The sequence below is a fragment of the Podarcis muralis genome, chromosome 13, assembly GCF_964188315.1.
Source record: "Podarcis muralis chromosome 13, rPodMur119.hap1.1, whole genome shotgun sequence".
NCBI classification, from domain to species: domain Eukaryota; kingdom Metazoa; phylum Chordata; class Lepidosauria; order Squamata; family Lacertidae; genus Podarcis; species Podarcis muralis.
Genome location: NC_135667.1, coordinates 33,607,337 through 33,632,253, shown reverse-complemented (window position 1 = coordinate 33,632,253; position 24,917 = coordinate 33,607,337). Strand labels below are relative to the sequence as shown.

Sequence of the window (24,917 nt, the reverse complement as noted above, 5' to 3'; positions counted from 1 at the left end):
GATATGGCAGCGATGCAGTAGAATTTGCCAGTCACACAACCAGCAGCCTTTTCTTTTTGTCTCGCTTGCTCCAAATTGGTCTCTGACAGTGATTAATTTCTAAAATGACAAGTGCCAGGGCTCCAACTTGCATAGAAGCAATGCATTCTAACCCAGAGGACTGCCCCAGGATGTGTGGGCTTCTGGCGGTGGCTACAAGGACGAGGGGAATGCACTTTGCACATGCACAGATGCGCGCACATCTTGGGCTGAGAGCCCTGGCATCGAGAAAGATTCTGACTGAAGCATACAACTAAATAAAATAGCTCCAAGCCTGATATGGCTTACTCTGCAGTAGTAACTACAAACTCCAATGGGACAATTTGTGGATTAAAATGGAAAAAAGGTGTGGGTGGAAACAGGCCTGCCTACCTGTTTTTCTCCCCACTGCTATTTACTGCCAATATTACAATTCTACATGTGTGTGTTTGTGTGTTTAGATACTATATATTGATGTGTCTTGGATTTGGGGGTTTGGCTTTTAACCACGTGGGTTCAGTGTTCTGTTATCAGTTACTGTTGCTTCTGTTACCGTCAGCACCACTTTTATAATATGTATCTCTGCTCAGAATATGTAGGTCTGCTCTGATTTCAAATTGGCTTCTATCTATACCATGGTAGCATCCCAATTGTGGCCACTGTATGTCCTTGAACAGAGGTTTCTTTGACATATGTCATGTGCAGGTTAATTTCTCTATGTCAACTATCTGACTTTTAGAAGACATCTGAAGGCAGCCCTGTTTAGGGAAGCTTTTAATATTTGATTAATTATTGTATTTTAATATTTTGTTGGAAGTCGCCCAGAGTGGCTGGGGCAACCCAGCCAGATGGGTGGGGTATAGACAAACAAACAAACAAACAAACAATTTATTTATTTATTTATCAGAAACAAATCTTTACCTACAGTATAGGTGCATGTACAGTGGTGCCTCGCAAGCCGAAAATAATCCGTTCCGCGAGTCTCTTCGTCTAGCGGTTTTTTCGTCTTGTGAAGCAACCCTATTAGTGGCTTAGCACTATTAGCGGCTTAGCGGCTTAGCGGCTATTAAAGGCTTAGCGGCTAAAAGGCTATTAGCGGCTTAGCGGCTTAGAAAAAGGGGGGGGAGCGGAAAAAAATCGCAAGACTCGCAAGACGTTTTCGTCTTGTGAAGCAAGCCCATAGGGAAAATCGTCTTGCGAAGCAACTCAAAAATGGAAAACCCTTTCGTCTAGCGGGTTTTTCGTCTTGCGAGGCATTCGTCTTGCGGGGCACCACTGTACTTAGGTGCTCTGCCTTTTGACAGAGTCAGAGAGGGGAGCTATTTCACTCAAGGGGACCCAGCCACTCCCATTGTTTATTTATTGCATTTACAGTGGTACCTCAGGTTACATATGCTTCAGGTTACATACGCTTCAGGTTACAGACTCCACTAACCCAGAAATATTACCTTGGGTTAAGAACTTTGCTTTAGGATGAGAACAGAAATTGTGCAGTAGCAGTGCAGCAGCAGCAGGAGGCCCCATTAGCTAAAGTGGTGCTTCAGGTTATGAACAGTTTCAGGTTAAGAACGGGCCTGCGGAACAAATTAAGTACTTAACCCGAGGTACCACTGTATATCCTACCTTTTTCTCCAAGGAGCTCAAAGTAGCCTACATGGTTCTCCCCACGCATTAACCCCACACAACTTTGTGAGGCAGGTTAGGGTGAGATGCAGTGGCTGACCTAAGATCACACAGTGAGCGTCATGGCCAAGTGGGGTTTGAACCTTGCTCTCCCATTCTAAGTACTAGACTATATTGGCTCTACAAAGAAACTGATTTCCCCCCAACTACTCATCCATCCACTCCCTTCAGTTGGATGAAGCCAAGGATACCAGAGTCCAATGACCCATTGCCTTAATGTGGATTGCAAACTCCTTGTCCCTCTTTTAATTCCCTCTCATCCATGTGGCATTCTTCTCCAACTACAGCTGTCTCACTTTTTGTTCTCTCTAAATCCAGATGCTGAGACAGCTCTACAGTGGTACCTTGGTTTAAGAACATCTTAGTTTATTAACAACTTGGATTAAGAACGCTGCAAACCCAGAAGTAGGTGCTTTGGTTTATGAACTTTGCCTTGGAAGCAGAACATGTTCTGCTTCCTGTTGAGCTTAAATTGAGTCCCCTGCTGCTATGGGAAAGCACACATTGGTTTAAGAACAGACTTCTGGAATGGATTAAGTTTGTAAACCAAGGTACCACTGTACTAGGGACTGGGGTTGTTGGTTGAATTCAGTGAACACAAAAGGTGCACAGAGAGCCAAATTTCATGCATGGCGACAATAGCACAAAGATAAAGGTGTTCAAAGGAAGACAACAGATGAAAAAGCAAGTTCAGAGTTACTAATTTCTAAACAAAGTGGTAATGGAGCTCGGAGTTTGCTCAGAGGTTCTGCACACTAATGGCCTGCCCATGAGGTGGATGGATGCAGCCTCCACACGGGCAGAGGAGTCCAAGGGCTTGATCCCCCATGGGTGCTCTGCTGGTGCCCCTTTGCCACCAGAGAAGTGAGGCGATACCGCTGTGGCTTCTGGGTTCCAGTGAGAACTCACAAGAGCCTTGTGAAATCTTGCAGAGCTCTTGCAAGATCTTGTGGACCTCTTGTGAGATCACCACCACATGACCCTGGTAAACAAGGCTTGGGTAGTGGTGGACAGCACCTTACCTTTTTTGTGTCATGTGGCAAAATGGGACAGGCCGCCCCTGGCAATAAGAAAAATGTATCTCACAACTGTGGTTTTCTCTTTTGTTTGCCTGATCCAGGGCATTAATAATGAACTCAGGAGTGAACTTGCAGGTTCCAGGCACATACTTGGGCTAAATTGTCCAGGCACAGCATTTTCGCTGAAGGGATACAGCATTTTCCACCACAGACCTAACCGGCAATTAATCTTACACTCTATCTGATTCAAACACACCACATCCTTTTCCTCTTCTTCTGTTAAAGAAAAAAAAGTTCAGAAACTGGGTTAGCCTTGGTTCATTTTCAACTACTGGCGCTAGCTTCTGAAATGTAAGCACTTAAGCCTATTTAACTCATCAGGAATAAATTTTGGGTAAACATGCTTACAGTAGCGTAGCACACTCCAAACAGTCAAGGTCAGTGCTGTCTATAATGTGAATATCTTACAGCTGATTCCTATGCTTGTTTACTCAGTCTCATTTTGTTCCATAGCACCTGTTCTCATGTAAGCATACATAGCATTGCAACCTAAATCCTAGAGCACCAGAATACCTTCTTCTCCCCACTAAGATTTTAGTCATTTCTTTGGATATGCCACTTTTACCAGAGACTAAGGAGTAAATGCTTGTCTAGAAAGTTGACAGCTGCAGTTGCTGCCTTCTCTCACAGGTGCCTGTTTAGGTTTCACTGTGGTGTTAGAGACGCTGGGACTTACAGCTGCAAAGGATGAGGCCGTCCTATAGATAGCCCCTCCCTCCCTTCCACCCCCTCTCGCCTCTGCTCTACCTTCGGTTTCTTCCTTTCTTCTTCAGAGACTGTTAATAGTAGCAGAAGCAAATAACTACAGCAAGTTTTTGTTTGGTATTTTAACCTCAGGACTTGTCACCAATGCAAGCTGCAGGAGGTACCCTCCCAGAGGATGTCCAGAGGCTCTTTGAAGGTAACTAATGAAGTTGTTTGAATAATTAGGCCCATCCCCCTACAGTTTAGATGCTTTCAGGAAAAATAAAAGATGGTAGCCACAGCAGGTTCTTCTACTTCAAGAATCCTGAACGTGGGCTTCTCTTTCATCACCTTTCCTTTCCCTTTCCTCCCTAACAGTGCTCCTGATTACATATATTTGTCCCCTATTATTAGAGGGCTTTATTACATTTGAAGCAGTCTTGATTTTCAGCATTTTTCAGTGTTCTTTCGGGTGTTGTGAAATGGTAGAGTTCATGGGTGAAGGCCAACACCTTGCTAGCTGCAGGAATTCTATCGAAGTGGTGTAGTTTTATGAAGGAATTAAAGACACAGTCTACTCATATTTGAGGGACAGATGTAATTGGATATAGGGCTGGGAGTGATATTAAAGGAGGGCCTAATATAGCTACTCCACACTACCTAAAAGGTTGAAACCCCATTGCCCCCTCAAAATGAATTCTTCCACCCCCAGCTCAAAGGGATCTGCAGTAAAGCAGGGATCTTTACAAACAAAATTCTCCAGTGATTTAAGATTCTTGGTACCTCCCCTTATTCCAGGACTCTACTACCTTTAAGGTGCTTCCAGACTGCTGCCGTTTTGTGGGTTGGATTCATAGAATCATAGAGTTGGAATAGACCACAAGGGCCATCGAGTCCAACCCCGTGCCAAGCAGGAAACACCATCAGAGCACTCCTGACATATGGTTGTCAAGCCTCTGCTTAAAGACCTCCAAAGAAGGAGACTCCACCACACTCCTTGGCAGCAAATTCCACTGTCGAACAGCTCTTCCTGTCAGGAAGTTCTTCCTAATGTTTCGGTGGAATCTTCTTTCTTGTAGTTTGGATCCATTGCTCTGTGTCCGCTTCTCTGGAGCAGCAGAAAACAACCTTTCTCCCTCCTCTATATGACATCCTTTTATATATTTGAACATGGCTATCATATCACCCCTTAACCTCCTCTTCTCCAGGCTAAACATGCCCAGCTCCCTTAGCCGTTCCTCATAAGGCATCGTTTCCAGGCCTTTGAACATTTTGGTTGCCCTCCTCTGGACACGTTCCAGTTTGTCAGTGTCCTTCTTGAACTGTGGTGCCCAGAACTGGACACAGTACTCCAGGTGAGGTCTGACCAGAGCAGAATACAGTGGCACTATTACTTCCCTTGATCTAGATGCTATACTCCTATTGATGCAGCCCAGAATTGCATTGGCTTTTTTAGCTGCTGCGTCACACTGTTGGCTCATGTCAAGTTTGTGGTCAACCAAGACTCCTAGATCCTTTTCACATGTACTGCTCTCAAGCCAGGTGTCACCCATCTTGTATTTGTGCCTCTCATTTTTTTTGCCCAAGTGCAATACTTTACATTTCTCCCTGTTAAAGTTCATCTTGTTTGTTTTGGCCCAGTTCTCTAATCTGTCAAGGTCGTTTTGAAGTGTGATCCTGTCCTCTGGGGTGTTAGCCACCCCTCCCAGTTTGGTGTCATCTGCAAATTTGATCAGGATGCCCTTGAGTCCATCATCCAAGTCGTTGATAAAGATGTTGAATAAGACCGGGCCCAAGACAGAACCCTGTGGCACCCCACTAGTCACTCTTCTCCAGGATGAAGAAGAACCATTGATGAGCACCCTTTGGGTTCGGTCAGTCAGCCAGTTACAAATCCACTGAGTGGTAGATTCAGTAGTATCCTAGTAAATCCAGGTTACTCAGTTAAAGTGGATATTGTGTTCTTGCACAGCAAACACATTTCTTCCCTGAAATCTGAGTTTTTTGGTAAGAAATGTGACAGAAAAATACACTGGAAAGTGTATGATGATAATAACCTTCCTGCAAACAAATTGGAATGAATGCTGATGTCATATAACCTCCTCCCACAAACAAATCATGACGAATGCTTGATAAACAGGTTGCCTGGAAGCTACCTTAATTTATATATTTATTTATAATATAATATGTAATCTCAGCACAGGTTCCTTTCGAAGCTGTTAAAGGAAGTGTGAACATCTGCTAAAATTAGAACGCTTTAGTGATTCATTTTTAAGCAAATCATAATTTGCCCATTTAAGAGTGCATATTGCAAAATCACTTTGTATAACCTCTTGCGATGTCAAAGGAAGCATGAAGATCTACAAAAGCTACATTTTGTTTTTAGCAGGCAACACAAATCTTGAATATTTTTCTTATTTACTTCTACAGTATTGTATTACAACAAAAATAACCCAAATAAGTAAGTTGCAGACTAAACAGCATTAGATGATATCAGTCTAGTGATTAAAGCTTGCATTCTAAAGGCATCCATATGTTATTTTATTGTGCATTCATGATGGAGTCCCTTAGACAGTTGGATGGCGTCTTGTACACCCCCTTCCAGCAACTCCTGCAGCCAAGCTGATGCCAAATGTCTTGCTCTGCTTTTCTTTGGACCACATCAGTGAGGCTGAGAGGGAGGTCTAATCGTCTGGGCACCCCTTGACTTCCATATACACTACCCAGGCTTGTGCCCTGGAGAGGTCACTTGAGTGCTGCTAACTCGGGAAAAACAACGCTGAAGGCAGCAGTTACAAGTCGCCGGTTTTTGCAGCCACAGCAAGTGCTGTGATTCTCCAGCAATTTGACTTTACCTTGGAGACAACCTCCATTGTCTCAAAAGACAGACAGATGCCAACAACAACAACAACATGATTTGGGTTTCTTATGGCATCACGATGGTTATACGCAATTCTGCTTTTACTGCTCTTTGCAAAATTTTTGGGGCAAACATGCTGTCTTGTTTCCTGTCTATGCGTGTCCCATATCTTCCTGCTGATATCCTGTAACTTTTTTTTTTAACCACAAATATTTAAAGTTTCCCTCCTGTTTTTGTTGTGTTATGGTTCACGAGTGCCTCTCTCAGCAGCAGTAATGCAGTAACATTGAGGAAGCATCGTAAAACAATAAAGCAGAATGATGTGTGGACGATCCAGTATAAATCCACCATTATAAATGCACTATTATTGTGTCAATGAATGGCATGTTGTAGAATACACCTGTAAAAAACAAAAAATGAAAACAGCACCAGACTGGAGGATTTCTATGTTAAAGCCACTCAGGCAGTTGCAGTTTACAGTTTACCAGTAAAATTGCTATAAAATTCATACAAAAACCTAAATGTGTACTACTACCACTTAGAAACTACAGACACTATTTAGAAGCTATAGGGTGTCAAGTGGTGCATATATAAATTGTTCACATAAATGACAGGGAGAGAGCAACCTTTGCAATTGACTCAACCAGCATTAGAAGTTAAATGTCTGGACAAACAGGATCATTTTACTCCTTAAACTTAAGAAGGTAGGTACATAGCTATCAACTTTTCCCTTTTCTTGTGAGGAATCCTATTCGGAATAAGGGAATTTCCCTTTAAAAAAGGGAAACGTTAACAGCTACGGGTAGGCAGGCCAGTGGCAGACCTCCTTGGAAACAGTGTGTTGCAGATGGAGCACCACCGTTGTCATTGTAGGAAAGGCACACAGGAAGCTTATACCAAATGAGATAACTGGTCAGCCTATCTTGGTATTGTCTACACTAAGTGGCAGCATCTCTCCAGGGTTTTAGACAAGGGGTCTATCCCAGTCCCACCTAGAAATGCTGAGGACTGACTCTCCGGCCTTTTGCGTGTCAGAATGTGCTTTAACCCTCTGTGCTCACTGTGTTGAGTTTACTATTAAATCGCATGAGGAAAAACAAAGCATTGTACAGGTGGTGGTTTTGGCATGTGTCTGTGTAAATATTTCCCTGGAGAAAAAAAATCAGCGCACCCCTGACAATAAGAAGTGAGCTATGATATCTCTGTGTACATGAAATATGCTGGCTTTTTGCCATATATGTATGCCTGTGTGTGCTTTGCATGCACAAACACATTGTTACACTAAGAGGCATTTTAGAATTGTTTTTTAAAATAGTAAGTTCAGCACTTCTGCTGCTTGGTCATACTGAACTAAATATGTGGGGGAACCTCAGGTCAAAGTGGCTTGGATGTAAGGTTTGGGGCTTGGGAAGCAGTGGATAAAAGTCACTATCCTGCCAGGGGTGGAGGAAGGGGGTTGCAGTAGGGGCAGGCCGCCCCAGGTGTCACCACTGAGGGAGGGTGACAAAATGCCGGGCAGCACTCACCGCAGGGCCTGCAGCGCGTTTGAGCCATGCATCTCTCCTGGGAGTGGCACAGTGGCTTGGGGGCACGCAGGCTCCACACTGCCCCAAACGGTGGCTTGGAGGCCCCGCAGAGTGCCCTACCCCGGCTAGCCCTGCCCTGCAGGTGGCTGGCCCCACCCCTGGACACGCGCTGCCCCAGGCACCCGATTGGCTTGCTCTGCCGCTGTATCCTGCTGCCCTTAGTCTAAATCTATGGTATCACAAAGGGGGAAAAGGAAGTTGGTGGCCTCAGTGCTTGATAGGAAAAGACTGGTAAGCCCACTCTCCCCAACTATTTCTTCAGCAAAGCCTTTACTATTCCCAGGAAATAATTTCAATTCTTGGGTTACTTAATAGAGCTCTATTTTGGAATCTGTTTTTAGAATTCAGCTGTACAACATGTGTAGTCAGAAAAGTAGCTCTGAGCATTGTGTTCCACTCCATTCATCTCATTTCCACAGCTATTTAAAATTGCCATCTTACTCTTTTCCTGGCTCTACTCCCATCTTGTGTCTTTAACTACAGTTGGATAAATAGTCATTAGCGGATGTAATTCTTCCTACCACTTACTCCCTGTGCCTGGAAAAGTTTCATCTGTTAAATATCTATATCCCTTGGCTTGCTTCTTCCCGGCAATACAAACGAAAACTTTCTATAGGCATGTCCTGGTGTTCCAAACACTTGATAGGAAATGAGTTTTGAGAGTTGTTGCCTGCAATTTGCTTTTTGTGGCCAGGCACCTGCGTTTTAATTTATATTGAAGAAAGGACTCTTCGCATGCTCAAAGGCACTCATATCATTCCACAAGTTCTGGGGCTAAGGCACGAAAATCAGCTTTAAAAAGCTAAGCCTTTAAAAGCTAAGCCAAAGTAAAGACTCAATAATTTTGGCTCAGAGTAATGAAACCTTGTTATTTGAATCGGTTGTCTTCCCCTGCTGAATATGTGGGTTTCCTCTCCTGTTTTAGATTTGAGGCTGTGATGCAGTCGGCTCGCTTCACTTTTTTTTTAAAATGCTTGGTGCTTTATTGTTCTGAGCTGACATTTCTCGTAAACAACTCATTTTCGGCACCTGCCACCTTTCCTTTAGCTTAGATTATTTTCTTGTTAGCTGACTGTTTTTAATTGAAGTCTTTGGATCCCCTTCTAAAGCAGGAGCCTTCCTTTCCTGACAAGCAGAGCAGGCTATGAATGGAGATTAATTGCGTGTCACGCTCCCCTATATCAAACTTGCTGCGTCTTTTAACAATCTGCAGAGTCTCTAGGCCTTCCGATAGGGAAGGTACGTTCCATCTATGCAAGCTAGAAAGACAGGCTCTTGAGTCAACTGCCACGTCGGCCTAATGTGTCGTCAGAAGCGATCATATCATTTAGAAAACACAGATCAGAAATAAGGGAGCTAGATTGAATTGATCTTCTGCATGTGTGGATTCACAATTTTTCTTTTTTCTTTTGTACTGAGAGTTAGTTTGTAACATGATCAGAGTATTAAAGTGGATTAATTTATAAAATGAGAGTTGCTGGGTCTCGAAGCTGCATGGAAGCCTCCCACTTCAACCCAGCAGGTGTATGGGGGATGAATTTTGTATACTCAGTAGTGAGGAAAATCTCTGGACTCCTGAAAGGCAGTCTTTATGCTGTTTCTTCCAGTAGTCCATGGCAGAGCCCTGGTGTGAGAAAAAAGGTTCAAGGCATTAGCTCTTGTGATAACTGCTCATGCTGAAACAATTGAGGCCTATCCCATACCCTGTTCCCTCTGTCAACATAATACGTATGATATGTGCAACAGGGCTTGAGTCTATGAATGCTATAATGAATTTGTTAGTCTTTAATGTTCCACAATGCTCTTTATATTCAGATAGTGGCACTTATTTCTTTCTTTATGAAATGTGTATACCACCCTTTATCTGTAGATCTCAAGGAGGTTCACAGAATAAAAATACAAGATAAAAACACAAAATGCATAATAAAAAGAACCACAACAAAACAAACCAATACTCCCCCTCCCTTGAACAACCCCTCTTTGCAAATTAAGCACTCTATCTCAAATTAAACACTAAGTTTAGCCAAGGTGGTAACTACTTGACTGTTTCGGCATTAATATTGGTTTTTCTCTAGCCTTATATATTTTTGTTTCTTTTCCTGTTTGCAAAATATCTGCAGCCAAACTTGCTGGCTTGTCTGTGTTCTTTCTTGATATTTTATAACATCACAGATGAGCAGTAAAACTAACGCAACTTAATCTCAAACAGCTTAAATTTGAGCAGTTTACATGCTTCTTTTCCTACTCCACTCTGAAACTTTATGGCCTGGTTTTTCTATTTCATTTCCTGGTGCTTTGGACATGGCAGATGGCTCTGGAAATGGAACTGGGACTGGGAGGGAAAGGCTGTAGCTTGTGGAAATTTGCAGAAGTGACTGGTGTTTTTATTACAATGCACCCTGTCACTGGTCTGTAGAAGCATTGAAGTTAGGGCTGCTTTTAGGGATGGGACAGTGTACATTTTAATATGACGCTACACGTTTCACACCTTCCAGAACATTATGCAAATTGAAAAACAGTTGTCCTTCAATGTTACAGTATTTCTTTGAATTTTACAACACAGTTCATAGAATCATAGAACGGTAGAGTTGGAAGGGACCCTGAGGATCACCTTTTAAGGTTGTGAAATTATTGTTGCTTTGTAGAACTGGTAGTTTGTCTGATGTTTCTGTTAATAGCCTAATTTTTCCTTCTCCCAATTTTGCAACTACTCCCCACATCTCTCTAAACAGATGTTGAAGATTACCTGGTGGAGGGGCTGCAGGATGAGAACCTGAATGCTACAGAGAAGAGGCAGAGGGATGCAATCTTGATTGATATAAAGCAACTTAAAGAGAGGTTTGTATATCCAACAGTTGTATGGGGACAATTTCTGTAGGAGTTTTCTGAGTTTTCTTTTAAGCAAATCTATCAAATTCTGTTTTCTGTGTCTGACTGTGGCCAAATACGGAATGCTTCAGTTGAAAGTGCAGAAGAACGTAGAACCTGTTCTTTTATGCTTTTCTGAACTCTGAGGACCAAACTAACATGATGTTGGTTTATATGCGTCTGTTAATGAGGATCTGTTTTGTAACAGCAAAAGGAGGGAGTGCAGAAACATTGCCCTGACTGCAGCTTAAGTTTCCTGCAGTCTTCCTTCACTCACCCTCATGTCCCCCTTCCCACAGCAAGCTCTAATTCGGGTAGTGTGATTGGTTGTGAGAATAGCACTTGGGGGAAATGGTTGGTAAGGTATAACTGAAAGGTTGCCCTCCTTACCCTCATACCCTTTCTCCTAATAAAACTGGATAGACACACACCATGCTATCCACATGATTGCCGCAAATCTATTATCATGGGAATTGGGGTTGCTTGTGTGTAACTTCCACCTGCTCCAAACTGCGTGAGGCGGTTGGGTTTTCCCCGGCTGAGCAGCCCCCTTTGGGCACGACTGCTTCAGTCGCTGGCAGAATCCGTCAGTGGGCGTTTCCTAAACTTCCTCCAACATAAAAATTCCTTAACGGACAGCCTCCTTCTCGCCTCTCTGCGCGGCAGCCTTCTGCGCAGAGTGGGCGTGCCTATCGGTGGTCCTCCACTCTCCTCACTGACCTCACTGGAAGAGTCTTGGAGCCTCCCCTCCGAAGAGCTCTCAATCCCTTCTTTCTTCCTGGTGTCACCTTGCCTTTCTTCCCCAGCGGAAGCCCTCTCTACCCCTGTGCTGGTTCCCTCTCCGGCATCATTGGGGAGCCTAGCCTCTCCACTCTGCTCCGATGTCAGTTTCCTGACATCCATGTTTCAACTTATCTCATTAAGCAGGGCCAGCTGAAGCAATGGGCCAGGTGGGGCACTGGCCCAAGGGTCCAGAAGCTCAGAGGGACTCCTCACTGGCCACAGCCCCATCCTGGCTGCAGTCCTTTGTGCCGTTGGAGAATCAGTGTGACAGCTGGGTCCCATGCTTGGTTTGGTGCCCCTGCTGCTACCTAGGAGCAGGAATCTCTGGGAACTAAGCATATAGTACGTTGGCTGTGGAGGTACAATAACTTAAATCTTGGTAACTTTATTGCAGGGTTTAATCTTGCTGTAGCTCAGCATTCATTCATTCATTCATTCATTCATTTAAAGAGCTGATCATTTCCTGTTCAAAAATTCTGGGGATTGGGAAAAAATCAAGTGCAAGGTTACAAGTTCAATACACATTGTCTTTTGTTTCATCTACAACGATCGATCGTAGTGTTAAGCAGGCATTTATGTAGCAATGTAAATACTTTAATGTATATGTTGCAAGGCTTGCATTGCACATAAGTCATTTTCCTAGTTTAAGCTGAAATCCTCATTCCATTTACATGGGAGTAAGCTCTACTGAATTCAACAGGACTTACTTCTGGGCAGAGATGGTTAGGATTCATGGAGAAATGAACACATTGTTTTTGCTATGCTCCCGTTGAGCACAAGCTGTGGATCACTTTGCCAAGCTCAGGCCACAAGCTTTAAGAAGCCATTAAAATAGCAAGATAAAATGCCTTGTTCTTATTTTTTAAATACAGTGGTACCCCGCAAGACGAATGCCTCGCAAGACGGAAAACCCGCAAGACGAAAGGGTTTTCTGTTTCGGAGGCGCTTCGCAAGACGAATTTCCCTATGGGCTTGCTTCGCAAGACGAAAGCCCATAGGGAAATCTCCGGGGACCTGTTTTAAATTGCTGGCGGTCGGGAGCAAAGACTTTCGCCCACAGCCGGCCTTCAGAAGAGGTCCTGGACCTCTTCTGAAGGCCGGCGGGGGGCAAAAGTCTTTGCTCCCCCCCCCGCCTGCCTTCCCGGGACAGCGGAGACTTCTCCGCTGCCCCGGGCGATCTTAAAATGCTGGCGGGCGGGAGCGAAGCGTTCGCTGCCGACCCCCAGCATTTTAAAATCTCCCCGGGACAGCAGAGAAGTCCCGCCCCGCTCCAGATGGCCGCGCAAAGCTGCCTGCAGTCGCGGGATTGCAGGCAGATCTGCGCCACCATCCCGAGCGGGGTGCTAAGTCCCGCCCCGCTCGGGATGGCGGCGCAGAGCTGTCTGCCGTCCCGGGATCAGCGCAGCTCTGCGCGGCCATCGGGAGCCGGGGGCGAAGCCCGCCCCGCTCCAGATGGCCGCGCAAAGCTGCCTGCAGTCGCGGGATTGCAGGCAGATCTGTGCCGCCATCCCGAGCGGGGCGCTAAGTCCTGCCCCGCTCTGGATGCCAGCGCAGAGCTGTCTGCCGTCCCAGGACTGCAGGCAGATCTGTGCCGCCATCCCGAGCGGGGCGCTAAGTCCCGCCCCGCTCGGGATGGCGGCGCAGAGCTGTCTGCCGTCCTGGGATCAGCGAAGCGTTCGCTGCCGACCCCCAGCATTTTAAAATCTCCCCGTGTCCCGGTGAGATTTTAAAATGCTGGGGGTCGGCAGCGAAGCCCTTGTTCCCCCCCCCCCCCAGCCTTCAGAAGCCCTTCCCCCCCCCCAGCCTTCAGAAGAGGTCGGGGGAGAGACTGTCCCCGGACCTGGTCTGAAGGCGGTTTCCCTTGGAACGCATTAATTGATTTTCAATGCATTCCTATGGGAAACCGTGCATCGCAAGACGAAAAACTCGCAAGAAGAAAAAACTTGCGGAACGAATTAATTTCGTCTTGCGAGGCACCACTGTAAGCTTTTTATGACAGAAAATAATATAAAATGAATATGTGTGGTATAGGTATTTTATAGTGATAGTATTTACCCTACATTTAAATGTTAAATAAATAAAGGTCACACTAGGGCCTTTTCTCTCTTGCTGCCCCTTTTGCCTCCCATCTTTTTGTTCCTTCTCTTCTTACCCTGTACATTCCCACTCAGCTGTCAATTCTATCTCTTCCCTCCAATGTTGCATACTACAGCCTCACTCCCACCTTGCTTTCTAACCACTTCATACATGCCCTGCTTATATGAGGGGGTCCTTCTAGTGCTTGTCCAACCAAAATACTTCTCCATGATAAGAATGGGATACAGCTCCAAAGCCCACATGTGGAGCAACACTGGCATATGGGACAGAGTCTTACATGGAAGCCAGAATGTTCTGGAATAAGTGGCATTTCCTCTGAAGGGCAGGGTCACTTGGGGAATCTTAAGACGTTTTGCTGTTAATTTAATTGGCACCTCCATCGCCTCCACAAGCTATTAGATGCCATTGCAGGCAGATTTTGAAGGACACGTGTTGGGGGATTAGAAGAATGGAGCACCTGGTGGGAATTGCAGGGCATTGCAAGGGTAAGGAGGGTCCACATTTTTTTTTAAAGGTTCAAGTTAGGGGCATCTTAGAAAGTCAAGGACAGCCAAGAATTGTCATGCACCATGTATACTCTGCATTACAACACCAAATCGAAATTATGCACCAATAAAAGACAAAATTGTCCAGCCTGAATAAACTAAATTAAGCAAGTTTGCTTATGTTTTGCATAATTTATTCTTCTTATATTGGGCTGTATTTGTTATATTTCATACAAGGTAGAACTATAGACTATTTCATTTTAGAAATGTTGCTCCTAATCAACTGCTTTATGCAATCTCTCTCTCTCCTTGTTGACGAGTTTCTTGCTGTGCCATTATCAACTTTATACATTGTGATTAGATCCAGCTTTATATTTGAAATATGTCCCAAATCTTAGTGATTTTAATGTATTGCCTCTTACTAACAAGAATTATGGTGATTGGTGTTGTTTGTTTGAGTTTGTTTTTGTTATGAGGAAGGACAAAGGCTATTCAGGGTGCTGAGCTTTCTTTCGCTGACTGTTTTGTGCCCAAGCCCACCTTTTTAAGATTTCACCAGGCCTACGTTCTCTGGGGCATATTTTCACAGCTGTAAAGATTGGAAACTTACGATTTCAAGATTTTCTTAGAAAAATATATGCTGGGAAATATTTGGCTCGGTTCTAGATGTGATAGAATCTGGCAATGAGTGTGCAAAAGGAAACAAGAACACGTTTTAAAGAAGCCAAAGAGTTATAGGAAAACTGGACACAAAAGGACACGTGGGAAAGGATTTGGTGAGCAGGTGTTCAAATGTTAATGCCAAAGGGAAATGAGGAAACTGGAATGCATTGTACTAAAAGGACATGAAGGAAATAAGAGAAACCTGGTAGAGCAGTGGTTGGGTGTAAACTCTATGGACAGAACAGGGAGGTGGGCACTGGAGGTAGTGTGGCTCTGTATGTCAAGGGAAGACGTAGAATCTAATATACTAAGAATCAAACTTATGTGGGTATAAATACCAGAATTGCACTATTACCCCACAGACACTAAAACTCTGACAGTGATAATGAGATGGAGGAACCTTCTCTAGATCCAACCCATTTTTTTTTTGTTTTTTTAAAAATATTTTATTTAGGATTTTCTTGTTTTACAGAAGTGTAATGCCTTGTCCCCCCCCCCCCATGTAACATTTTTACAAATCCGTTTCATTTGTTGAGGCATTAGGGGGAGAAGAAAAAAAAAGAAAAGAAAGGAAAAAGAAAGGGGGTGGAGGGAGGGAAGATGGATGGGGGTGGGGTCAGGTGGTGGTGTTTCTATTATGCTTAATGTATGTAGAGTTTGGGGTCAGCGTTGTTTGTGTTGTTCACTTGTGTTCCTTTGGTGGTGAGAGAGTTTGGGGTTGGCCTAGGGTGTGATTGTTTGCTTGTGATTGGCTGTGGTGATCTTTGTTTTCGTGTGTGAGTGAGGTGGGTGGGTGTTTTGGATCAGGTTAGCCATATTGATTTGTATGCTGTTGGTGGATTATTGTCATTGTCTTGTTGGGCTGTGTATGTGATAAATGGGAACCATACCGGGGTGAAGGTGTCTTCTTCTGTTTGTCCCTGTGTCAGTTTCAGTTTATTAGTTAATTTTTCTAGTAGGGCTGTTTCCCATACTATTTGGTACCATTGGTCCATGCTTACTCCTGACAGGTCTCTCCAGTGTCTGGTTATGGTGTTTCTGGCTGCTGAAAGTAGGTGGGTTATGAGTTCTTTGTGGTGTAAATGGGCGTTGTTGTCTTGGAAGATGTTTAGTAGGGCCAATTCTGGGGTGATATCTAATACTTGTTTAGTTATTTTACATATTTCTCGTATGGCTGTTGCCCAGAATAGTTGGGTTTTGGGACACTCTCACCACATGTGGAGGTATGTGCCTGTGGAGGTGCACCCTCTCCAGCATTTAGGTGAGGTTCCTGGGCGTATTAGCGCTAGTTTCCTTGGTGTTAGGTACCACCTGTAGGTGAGTTTCAGTGTGAGTTCTTTTCTTTTCGTAGATATGGATTTAAAGGGAGGTTTAGACCACATTCTGGCCCATTGCGTGGGGTTAATCTCATAGCCTATGTCATTCTCCCATTGTTTTTTGATTGCGTCTAGGGGGTTCCAACCCATTTATTTCCGTATTACGGACTGGGAACGCAGGCTGAGAGTCCAACTTCCTCAGGGTCACCGAGTTTCCGTTTGATACCTACCTTGCCATGGTGTGTCACTTTTAAGACAGGGAAAGGAATAGCTGGATAATGAATTTCTTCGCTTCTGCAGGCCACTTTGACAGGTGGGTGACCCGAGCCACCTGTCAATCACTCAATTGCACTCCCAGTTATGCCTTTGTATCCATCGCTTGAGTTGAAGCTGGGCTGTGAAGGACAAAAAAACCAAACTTCTTTTACAGGTGCAGTTTGAACCCCCCCCCCTCTGTTTTGCTTTCCTGGCTTAAAGGCAAGCCAGGGGAGTGATGGACAATTTCAGAAGTGCAGGTTGAGCTTGCTTCTGATTCTTCTTTTAGCTGCAGCTTGAAGTTTCCTGTGCCCGATATTATATATGTCAGGCCAAGTAAAGGGAATAGTTTGCCCCAAACAGCCTGATGGTCCTGATTAGGATATACCTCATGCTTGTGCCCAGGGCCATTAACATGGCAGCCTGATTTCTGCTGTACCTGCAGCTTCTCTTCATTGGATTTATAGAGGGGTTTGAAGTAAAACCAGCATAGATTGTATTGTGGAATTATTGTGCAGAGAATGCAAACTGGGTTTCTCAAATTCACATTGTCCCATTGTAAAGAGACCTTAAACTGCATACTCTTGCTCTGACTTTTTGGTCATGCAATAACTGGCGCATTTTCGCCATTGTAGACTGGTCTAAACTAGTCTAGTCTGATTTTAAACCCCCACCTTTCAGTTCACTCAAGTGGGCAGAGTGTTTTTATCCTTCGTAAGGTCACAGCCGGGTATCCCCTGCAGAAGAACGTTGTGCGATGCCCCGCTGTATCCAAATCAATCTTTCCTGCTGGCTAATTAAGCACCGGTTTTCTTACTTAGCAACTTGGGACTGTGTAATTAACAGCCCGGGTTGCCGTGAATAATTGAAAGTTAGGCACTATCTTCAGGAGATGGAGGGAAACTTCTGGATACTGGATACTGAAATAGAGTGAAGTTTGATCAGAATGTAGAACTGGACTTTCTGTAGTTCTGAATCTGAATGTAGTGGGGGGAAGAAGTGCATGAAGGGTAGCTCTGTCAGGGATTTCTCCTTGTTTCACGCCCTGTGCCCTTCCTGTGTCCTTTGTCCCTTTATCTCCCTTGAGCTTTCAGAAGACGTTTGGTTCTCCCTGATACTTCTCTGTTCTGTCTCCCTGGGCTCCTAAGTGCACTAGGGTGGCACAGGGGAGGAGTCCTTGCCTTCACATTGTGCCCCTTGAAATTACTTTCAGGAAATGTTGCTAGACCTTGGCAGGTGCAAATAATTGTCCAGGCCTTTTGAAACACACTCCTGAAAATTTATCTTATTTATTCCCCACTTTGGTTTATGACACTTTATAATACTGCCCTGAGGGAGTTAATGCCCTGCCCTGCTCCTTCTGACATAACTACTTTCCCTTAAACCATGGGTGAGGAACTGTTTTTCTGTTTAGAGGGTAATCTTCACGCTGGCATGTGGTGGTACCAGAGCCAAATGTATGGAGGCACCCCCTTCTCCTTTCCTCTTTTTCTGCCACCCTCCCTATTTGCTTCTCCTTGCTGGGGCTCCTAGATGTCTTGAAACAATGTTTTCTGACCAGAAGCATTTCTGAGCTCTGGTTTCAATTAAGATCTACCGGTACATACAGTCCCCTCTTCTTTCTTTTTAAAAGCTTAATTGGAGCTAGAGGTTACCTCCCCCACCTTAAAAAAAAAAAAAGTAGGGATGGGGAATCCCAAGCAGCTTCTGTTTACATTAACTAAGTATATGGTAATTTTAATTTCTAAACTGTGTTTGAATAATCAGAGATGAGAGCAAATGGGAAAGAGAAATTTCAGAGTAATCTTTAGCTCATTAGCTTAACTATAGCAATAGTAATTCCCTAGCAATAAGAAGCTCATTAAGTCAGATGGCTTGTGATATCAAGATAAAAGTGGTATTTAAGAATGTGACCTCTTGGTCAGGCAGGTAGCTGAGCTCTCTGGTTTTAATACCCCATTTTGCTTAGCCCAGTTGGATTTTACCTTTAATTAGCTGGAGCACTGGTTTTCATATTCTAGTATGTCTGAGAGCTGACATTTCCTTCACTTGGCAATTGGATTGGATGAATTCTGTTGAACATGATTCTTGGGTCTGGCTCTGTTGGCTTATCATTCCCTGGGGGGCAAAATAGGTTTGATGGGGAAGCCATTTTTCTCTCTTCATGTCACTGCTTCATTTATATTTGAAACAGGCTCCATTTGTGGAATGCTCTTCCCTTGAAAATGCCAACATGTTTGGTTTGTATTCAATGTTAGTCATGCTCCGAGTAGACCCATTGAACTTAATGGACAAGATTAAAGGTAAAGGTACCCCTGCCCGTACGGGCCAGTGTTGACAGACTCTAGGGTTGTGCGCCCATCTCACTTAAGAGGCCGGGGGCCAGCGCTGTCCGGAGACACTTCCGGGTCACGTGACCAGCGTGACAAAGCTGCATCTGGCGAGCCAGCGCAGCACACGGAAACACCGTTTACCTTCCCGCCAGTAAGCGGTCCCTATTTATCTACTTGCACCCGGGGGTGCTTTCGAACTGCTAGACAAGATTACCTTAGGTTAATTTATTTCAGTGGGCTTACTCTGAGCAGAATTTAACTGGATACAACCCTTTTTCATTTCAGAATCAAGTGAGATATTTTTCAGTGTATCTGTGCTGTAATTACCTATAGTAGGTAGCTTTTTCTGTGATTATTTTTTTGCTGTTCTTAGTTTTATTTGGTTTTTATGATTTATGACTGCATTTATGTAATTTTATGGAATCTGCATCTTGTACCTTGGCCTGGGATCCACTGAGATGAATGAGATGAAGGGTGGGCTAAATATTCCTAATAAATAAAGAACTAAATTCAATAACACTGTGTGTGCAGGTGAGGGAAGCTCCCCCTCCCCCTCCTCTGTTGTTCTTAGATGTATTTTGTCGCTTGAAGTACCTTTCATCTCACACTGGATTACTTTTTATACCTGAGCTAGGCTCTGAGAAAAGTGCCTGCAGTGATGGAGCATTGAGAAGTGAGGCGAGGGGCGAAGTTCAGCACTCCTCACCTGCACACATCTTCCTTTTTTTTTTACAGCTTGAACTTAAACACAAACAGGGCAACTATGGCTGCCATAAAGTTTGGACTTGAGCTGTGAAGGAGCACAAAACACATACCCCCAAACACATTGAAGCTAAAATCCGGGATGGCATCTTCCTGGGCACAATTTCCCCGTTTTTTTTATCATGATAACACAGCGGCCATTTTGGTTGCCATGATCTTGTGCAATTTTGCGGCACTGTTCCCACCACAACACAACACAAACACAAAAGTGTTTTTTCAGACATAGTGTCCAAGAATACATGTTTGGACGCAATGTGCAAGACTTTGACTCTGAAAAAGTGCTTTTTCAGGGGGGTATTGTACCACGAAATCAGGACAACCAGAAAGACCATCATTCTCTAGTGATAAAAAATGGGATGTCCTGGTTTTTCTGGGATACTTGCAGTGTATGAAAGTTGATTTTGTAGGACCAATATAAAGCCTCATGAAATTGGAGTTTGAAATTTTGTGGGGAGTCTACATGAGGAAAGTAAGCTTCTGGCAGCAGATGGCCACCATCTCAACTTGTGGAGGATGACTGGGATATTGACAGAGGGGGCAGAACTAGTGTGGTCACTTCTGCGTCCTCTCCATGCAGAGTTGAATTGTAGAAAAAGAAAAGTCTGAAGAAGACTTATTACACATGCTCATATCTAATTTGTACCAAAGAAAATTGATGCCTTGTAATCCAGGATACCAATAATGTGAACATGGAGGTCTCGCTATCTGAACACAGTGTGTTCTAAGGAAATTGTCCATTAGGCAAGTGTTAGCATAATGAGTGGACAATTTCCATTGATTCCTATGGGGAAATTTCTACTGCAATCCTGGCCACAAAATTTTGACCCGCAAATGGGAGAAAAACCACTGAATTTTGACCCCGAAATGACGGGAAAAGCTGCATTGTTTTATCCTGTACTTTCCATATATCCCATGATCGTATTATAAAGTAGTTGTGTTCTTTGTTATAAATCAAGGACTGCTAGGAGTTGTTTCTTTTTGCTTTATGATGTATTTCTTATCAATAAAAAAATTGCTGTGGTGAAAGCGGTTTTTTTATTCTGAAAGTAAAAAGTTTGAGAACCACGGCTGTAAAGTGTGCCCCCCCCTGCAGGCTGCTTAGAGAACAATCCTTTTGGGCCCTGAAGAGCTACCACAGGGAGGAGTTTCTTCTTATGAGGTGATTCTGAGGGAAAGTGGAAGATTTGAGATAGGAAAGAGTTCGCACAGGAAGAGTGACTAAAAAACACCCTTCAGAGGAGGCAGTGGAGGAGGGAGCTGCAGCTTTCTGCCCTCACACAGCATTCATCAAACAGTAGCTCTGCAGCCGGGGAGTGAGAGGAAACTGAGGCCTACAGGAGCCGTGTAGACTTGGGAGACCAGTTGTTACACACTAGTGCATGTAAAACTACACATTGTTATTTTATATTGTGAAGTGCCTTGGGATCTTTGGGAATAGGGTGGTATACACATTTTAATACAGTGGTACCTCCGTTTAAGAACTTAATTCATTCTGGAGGTCCGTTCTTAAGATGAAACTGTTCTTAACCTGAGGTACCACTTTAGCTAATAAGGCCTCCCACTGCCGCCACATGCGATTTCTGTTCTCATCCTGAGGTAAAGTTCTTAACCTGAGGTACTATTTCTGGGTTAGCAGAGTCTGTAATCTGAAGCATCTGTAACCTGAGGTACCACTGTAATAATAATAATAATAATAATAATAATAATAATAATAATAATAATAAATAATAGTAGTAGTAGTAGTAGTAGTAATGGCAGTAATGGTGGTGGATAACTGGTTCATTATTTGACTCCTTTTTTTAAATATTAAAATATTTTTAGACCACCTTTGAGAGCTAAAGCCCCACCTCAAGGCAGCTTACAAAGCAAAATAAGAGTACATAGTTAAGCAAAACCGCTGATAAACTGTAAAACAACTGTCCTTTTAAAAATGTTAAAATCCAACAAGAAGATATGGCTCAGACCATCAGTCCAACAAGCACCTCTCAAGAGAAGCTGAGGAAAACAGATGTGTCTTCAGAGCTTTCTTCATTTCGTTTCTTAAACGAACCTCAAGGAGCTTTAGAACACCGACACGTGCAGGCAACGTTTAAAGTTATATACAAGTCAGCGGACCTAAAACATGGTGGGAAAGGGCAAAACTAGAGACTACGTCAGAGTTTGAGTCTGAGGTAAGTTCATCTGTCTTTCATTGTGCAAACATTGGTGGAAGGCTGGCATACTGTTTGTGTGAGACGGAAAAAACGCACCAATTCCATTTTTTTGTTCATCTGTGTACATCCTCTGATTCTCATAACAAAGTAAATAACATGTGATATAGCGGAGTTTTAATGCTTAGCACAGGAATTAAATACTCACTAGTTGGTAACCCTATGGTATATTCTGTGTGGTCTATAAACAACTGTACATCCTCCTTCAAATATTTTTAAGCAGTTGAAATGTGTCAATATATTTCCTCCTGTGCCTTAATCTTTTCTTTTTTGCACAGGTATTGTGGGCCCAGGAGTGTCTTTTGTAAGAATTTCCTTTTCTTCTCATAAGCTGTCAATGTTAATACCGATTTTTCGGTCTAAATATGGCAGAGCATTTCCATTAATGTGGCTATGGACTCCTGCTGTCTGGTGCTTTCTAAGAGGCTGAAAAAGAATTCACTGGTGTTTATCTTTTGTTTTTGCACTGATGGGAGAATTTAAACATCTATGGTAGTTCATATTCTTCTTGGAGTATACTTTGATACCTTATAGGTCATGATCTGTATAGTTCCCATGATTTAAAAAATATTTCCACAGTCCTTTCTATCTTCAATGTTATTTTTCCATCTGTTTCCTTGCAGATTAGTTATTTAATTTCAAGCAATATCGCTGTGGCTGCTTTCACACCATACATTTAAAGCACATGACTTCTGCAAAGAATCGTGGGAGCTGTAGTTTACCTGCACAGAACTGCAATTTCCAGCACCGTTAACAAACTACAGTTCCCAGAATTCTGTGTGTGGGGGGGGAGTAATGTGCTTGATATGTTATTTAAATGTATGGTATGTACCCAGCTAAAAATGCTGAAGGTGGTATAGTCAAAACCAGTCCCTAATTTTCTCCCTCCGACTTTGGACCTGGAATGGATTTAAAAGTGTGTTCTGAGGTTTCTGTTCGCCTGCCTCTTCTTCCCTCTTGCCTGCTTGAAGTCCTGTTCAGCATCAGTTATTTTTCCTTGGGTAGACATTAAAATAGCCAACAAGTTAAACCCAGATTTGTCAAGCTCTAACTTAAATATCCGCTGTGGTGGTTTTAGTGTTCTCAATTGGCTAGAAGTGCAAGGGAGTATAATTATACCCTGACTTTATAGATTTGTCTCACGGCTCGTTTATTCTAAACCGTTTTGGAGGGTGGCAGCCTTTGCTAAACGCTCTACCTGCCAGCTTTCTTTGACCCCCACCTTGAATGGGAGATTATGGTGTCTCCCTCTGTCGCTTAGTTGTTCACAGCAGTGATGCACTGCTTGCTTGATGTAAAGTGGAAGTTTTTTTTGTTTTTTGAAACAAAGCGCACAGCACAGTCTTACCATGACACTATGGTAATTTGCTACTTCACAGGGGCAAACCTTGAATGCTATGGAAGGTAAGATTAGTCAGACAGATCTTATCTGTGGTGGGACAAAATCCACTGTCATTGAAATGAATGAAATGTAGCTTGCATTCATGGTGCGCTCAGGAGAATTTCCTGAAGAACTGTGACTAATGGTTTAGTGTGGAGATGCCATTCGGTTTTATCCCCATGCCCCCAAATGTTTTGGGCAGCTCTGTACAACCCCCCCAAAAAAATCTCTTTCCTGAACAGCTGATCAGTACTGTGTGAGTTACACACATGCCTATTTCTTTTAAAATAAGTGGCCTTGGGACACTTGGGGGGTTACAGGGTACAATTTGCCTCTGCCCCTGCAAAGTAATATGTACCTGAATGAATGCAGTTCTTATATTAATGGTTGGGGGCAAAAACCCTGAGACCACCATCTGACTAGCATAACAGGTAGCACCAACCCTGTCAAAACATATGAAGAAAGTTAAGCCATGAAAACCAAGTTAGATATCATAATACTTGAATTAAGAACATAATTTTAAATGGGTGTTGACAGCAAAAGCATTTTAAGATGCTTCACAACTTTTGATGTTTCAAATAAAAAAAGCAGTTAATGTGTTTTATAACTTAATTCATATTGTCAGGCTTTGAAGGCTTGACTGTAAACATTTAAAGTCATTATTATTCTACTTTGTAAATGTAAAACTAGGCACCTGTTGCTCACCTTGCTAGAAGTAAAATCTTAGATCTGTAGTGAGTATTATCCCAGGTTATCCAGTACTTTAGCTTGTTAAGAAACATAAAACCTCCAAATGAGCTCTACTTTGAGCAAACTGTTCAAGTTTTGCAAGGTTTGTTTGATCTAGCTTGCAAAATTTCTGGCTTGTTCTGCAAAGTACTTTGTTTTGATTTAGTAAGCTTTCCTCCCATTGTGAATAGCAGGGGATGGGGGATTTATAATTGAAAGTGTCACAGGGGCAAAGGGTGAAGGCCTCCCACACCACGGTCCAGATCTCTTCCAACCTACCTCCTTGCACCCCCCTGCCAAGGCCAAATAACTTCATGTCTAGTTTGTCCCATAGTTCTTGGAAAACTTTCCATATGTGTCTGTAATGTTACTTAAGCAGTGTTGATGGAAGTGAAATGACAAGGGAAGAGCAAAATCAGGAAATTAATTTTAAAGTGGGTGGGAAACCTTGGGTAATTGCCATACAGACTTTTTTTAAAAAAATGTGTAAGTAATGTGGAGAAAATTGCTTTATTTCTGTTGTAACTTGCTAAGTTGGGCAGTTAGTGTACCCTATGTAGGGGATATCTTATGACTCTAAAATGTGTCCCAGAACTCTGATTTACTTCGGAAAAACCCTCCACTGTACTGTATTAAAAATGACAGAGGTTAGGGACAGAAACACCTATCTTTTTGGTCAAACTGAAATTGAAAGTGACATAAAATCATTTTTGGCACCTAGTGCAATAAATGTTATGAAGAAGACATGTTCAGGAGAGATTAGGTGCCCCTCTCAAGGAGAGAGGACATGAATTCACTAAACAAGAAGTATTTGTGACTCGGAATTGCTCATTGTACAGGAGATGAAAGAATCTGCTCTCTGGGAAAAAAGAGAAGCCATCTGAGCAAATGGAAAAATTAGAATTGACCTACTTGGCGAGTCAGCAAGAGGTTTGTTAGAGATTGCAAGGAAGGAATGTCTGCTTTGAAATGATAGAGCTGGTGGTGATGGGATGTTCACTGTTATGTCAGGCCACACCAGGCTCAAGCCTTGCTGTTTTACAAGGTTTATTAAGCAGTTAATATTAAAAAGGAATGGCTGAATCTGTCAGTTTTGGTTTCTTTCAGTTTCTCATTTTTTCCAAT

General features: G+C 43.2%; 1 protein-coding gene across 5 annotated transcripts in view; it reads left to right on the top strand.

Moving 5' to 3' along the window:
• The window catches only part of SKAP1 (src kinase associated phosphoprotein 1), a 337,471-nt gene that overhangs the window by 14,526 nt on the left and 298,028 nt on the right, over positions 1-24,917 (top strand). For 4 of the 5 annotated variants that reach the window (XR_003709296.2, XM_028751958.2, XM_077917343.1 and 1 more), the window contains exons 4-5: positions 3,618-3,681; positions 10,643-10,748. Coding sequence is in view for 4 of the 5 variants with exons in the window: in XM_028751958.2 (XP_028607791.2) it covers positions 3,618-3,681; positions 10,643-10,748 (170 nt within the window). In the remaining variant the exon portion in view is untranslated. The remainder of the gene's footprint in view (positions 1-3,617; positions 3,682-10,642; positions 10,749-24,917) is intronic. The other variant, XM_028751959.2, reaches the window with a different exon arrangement.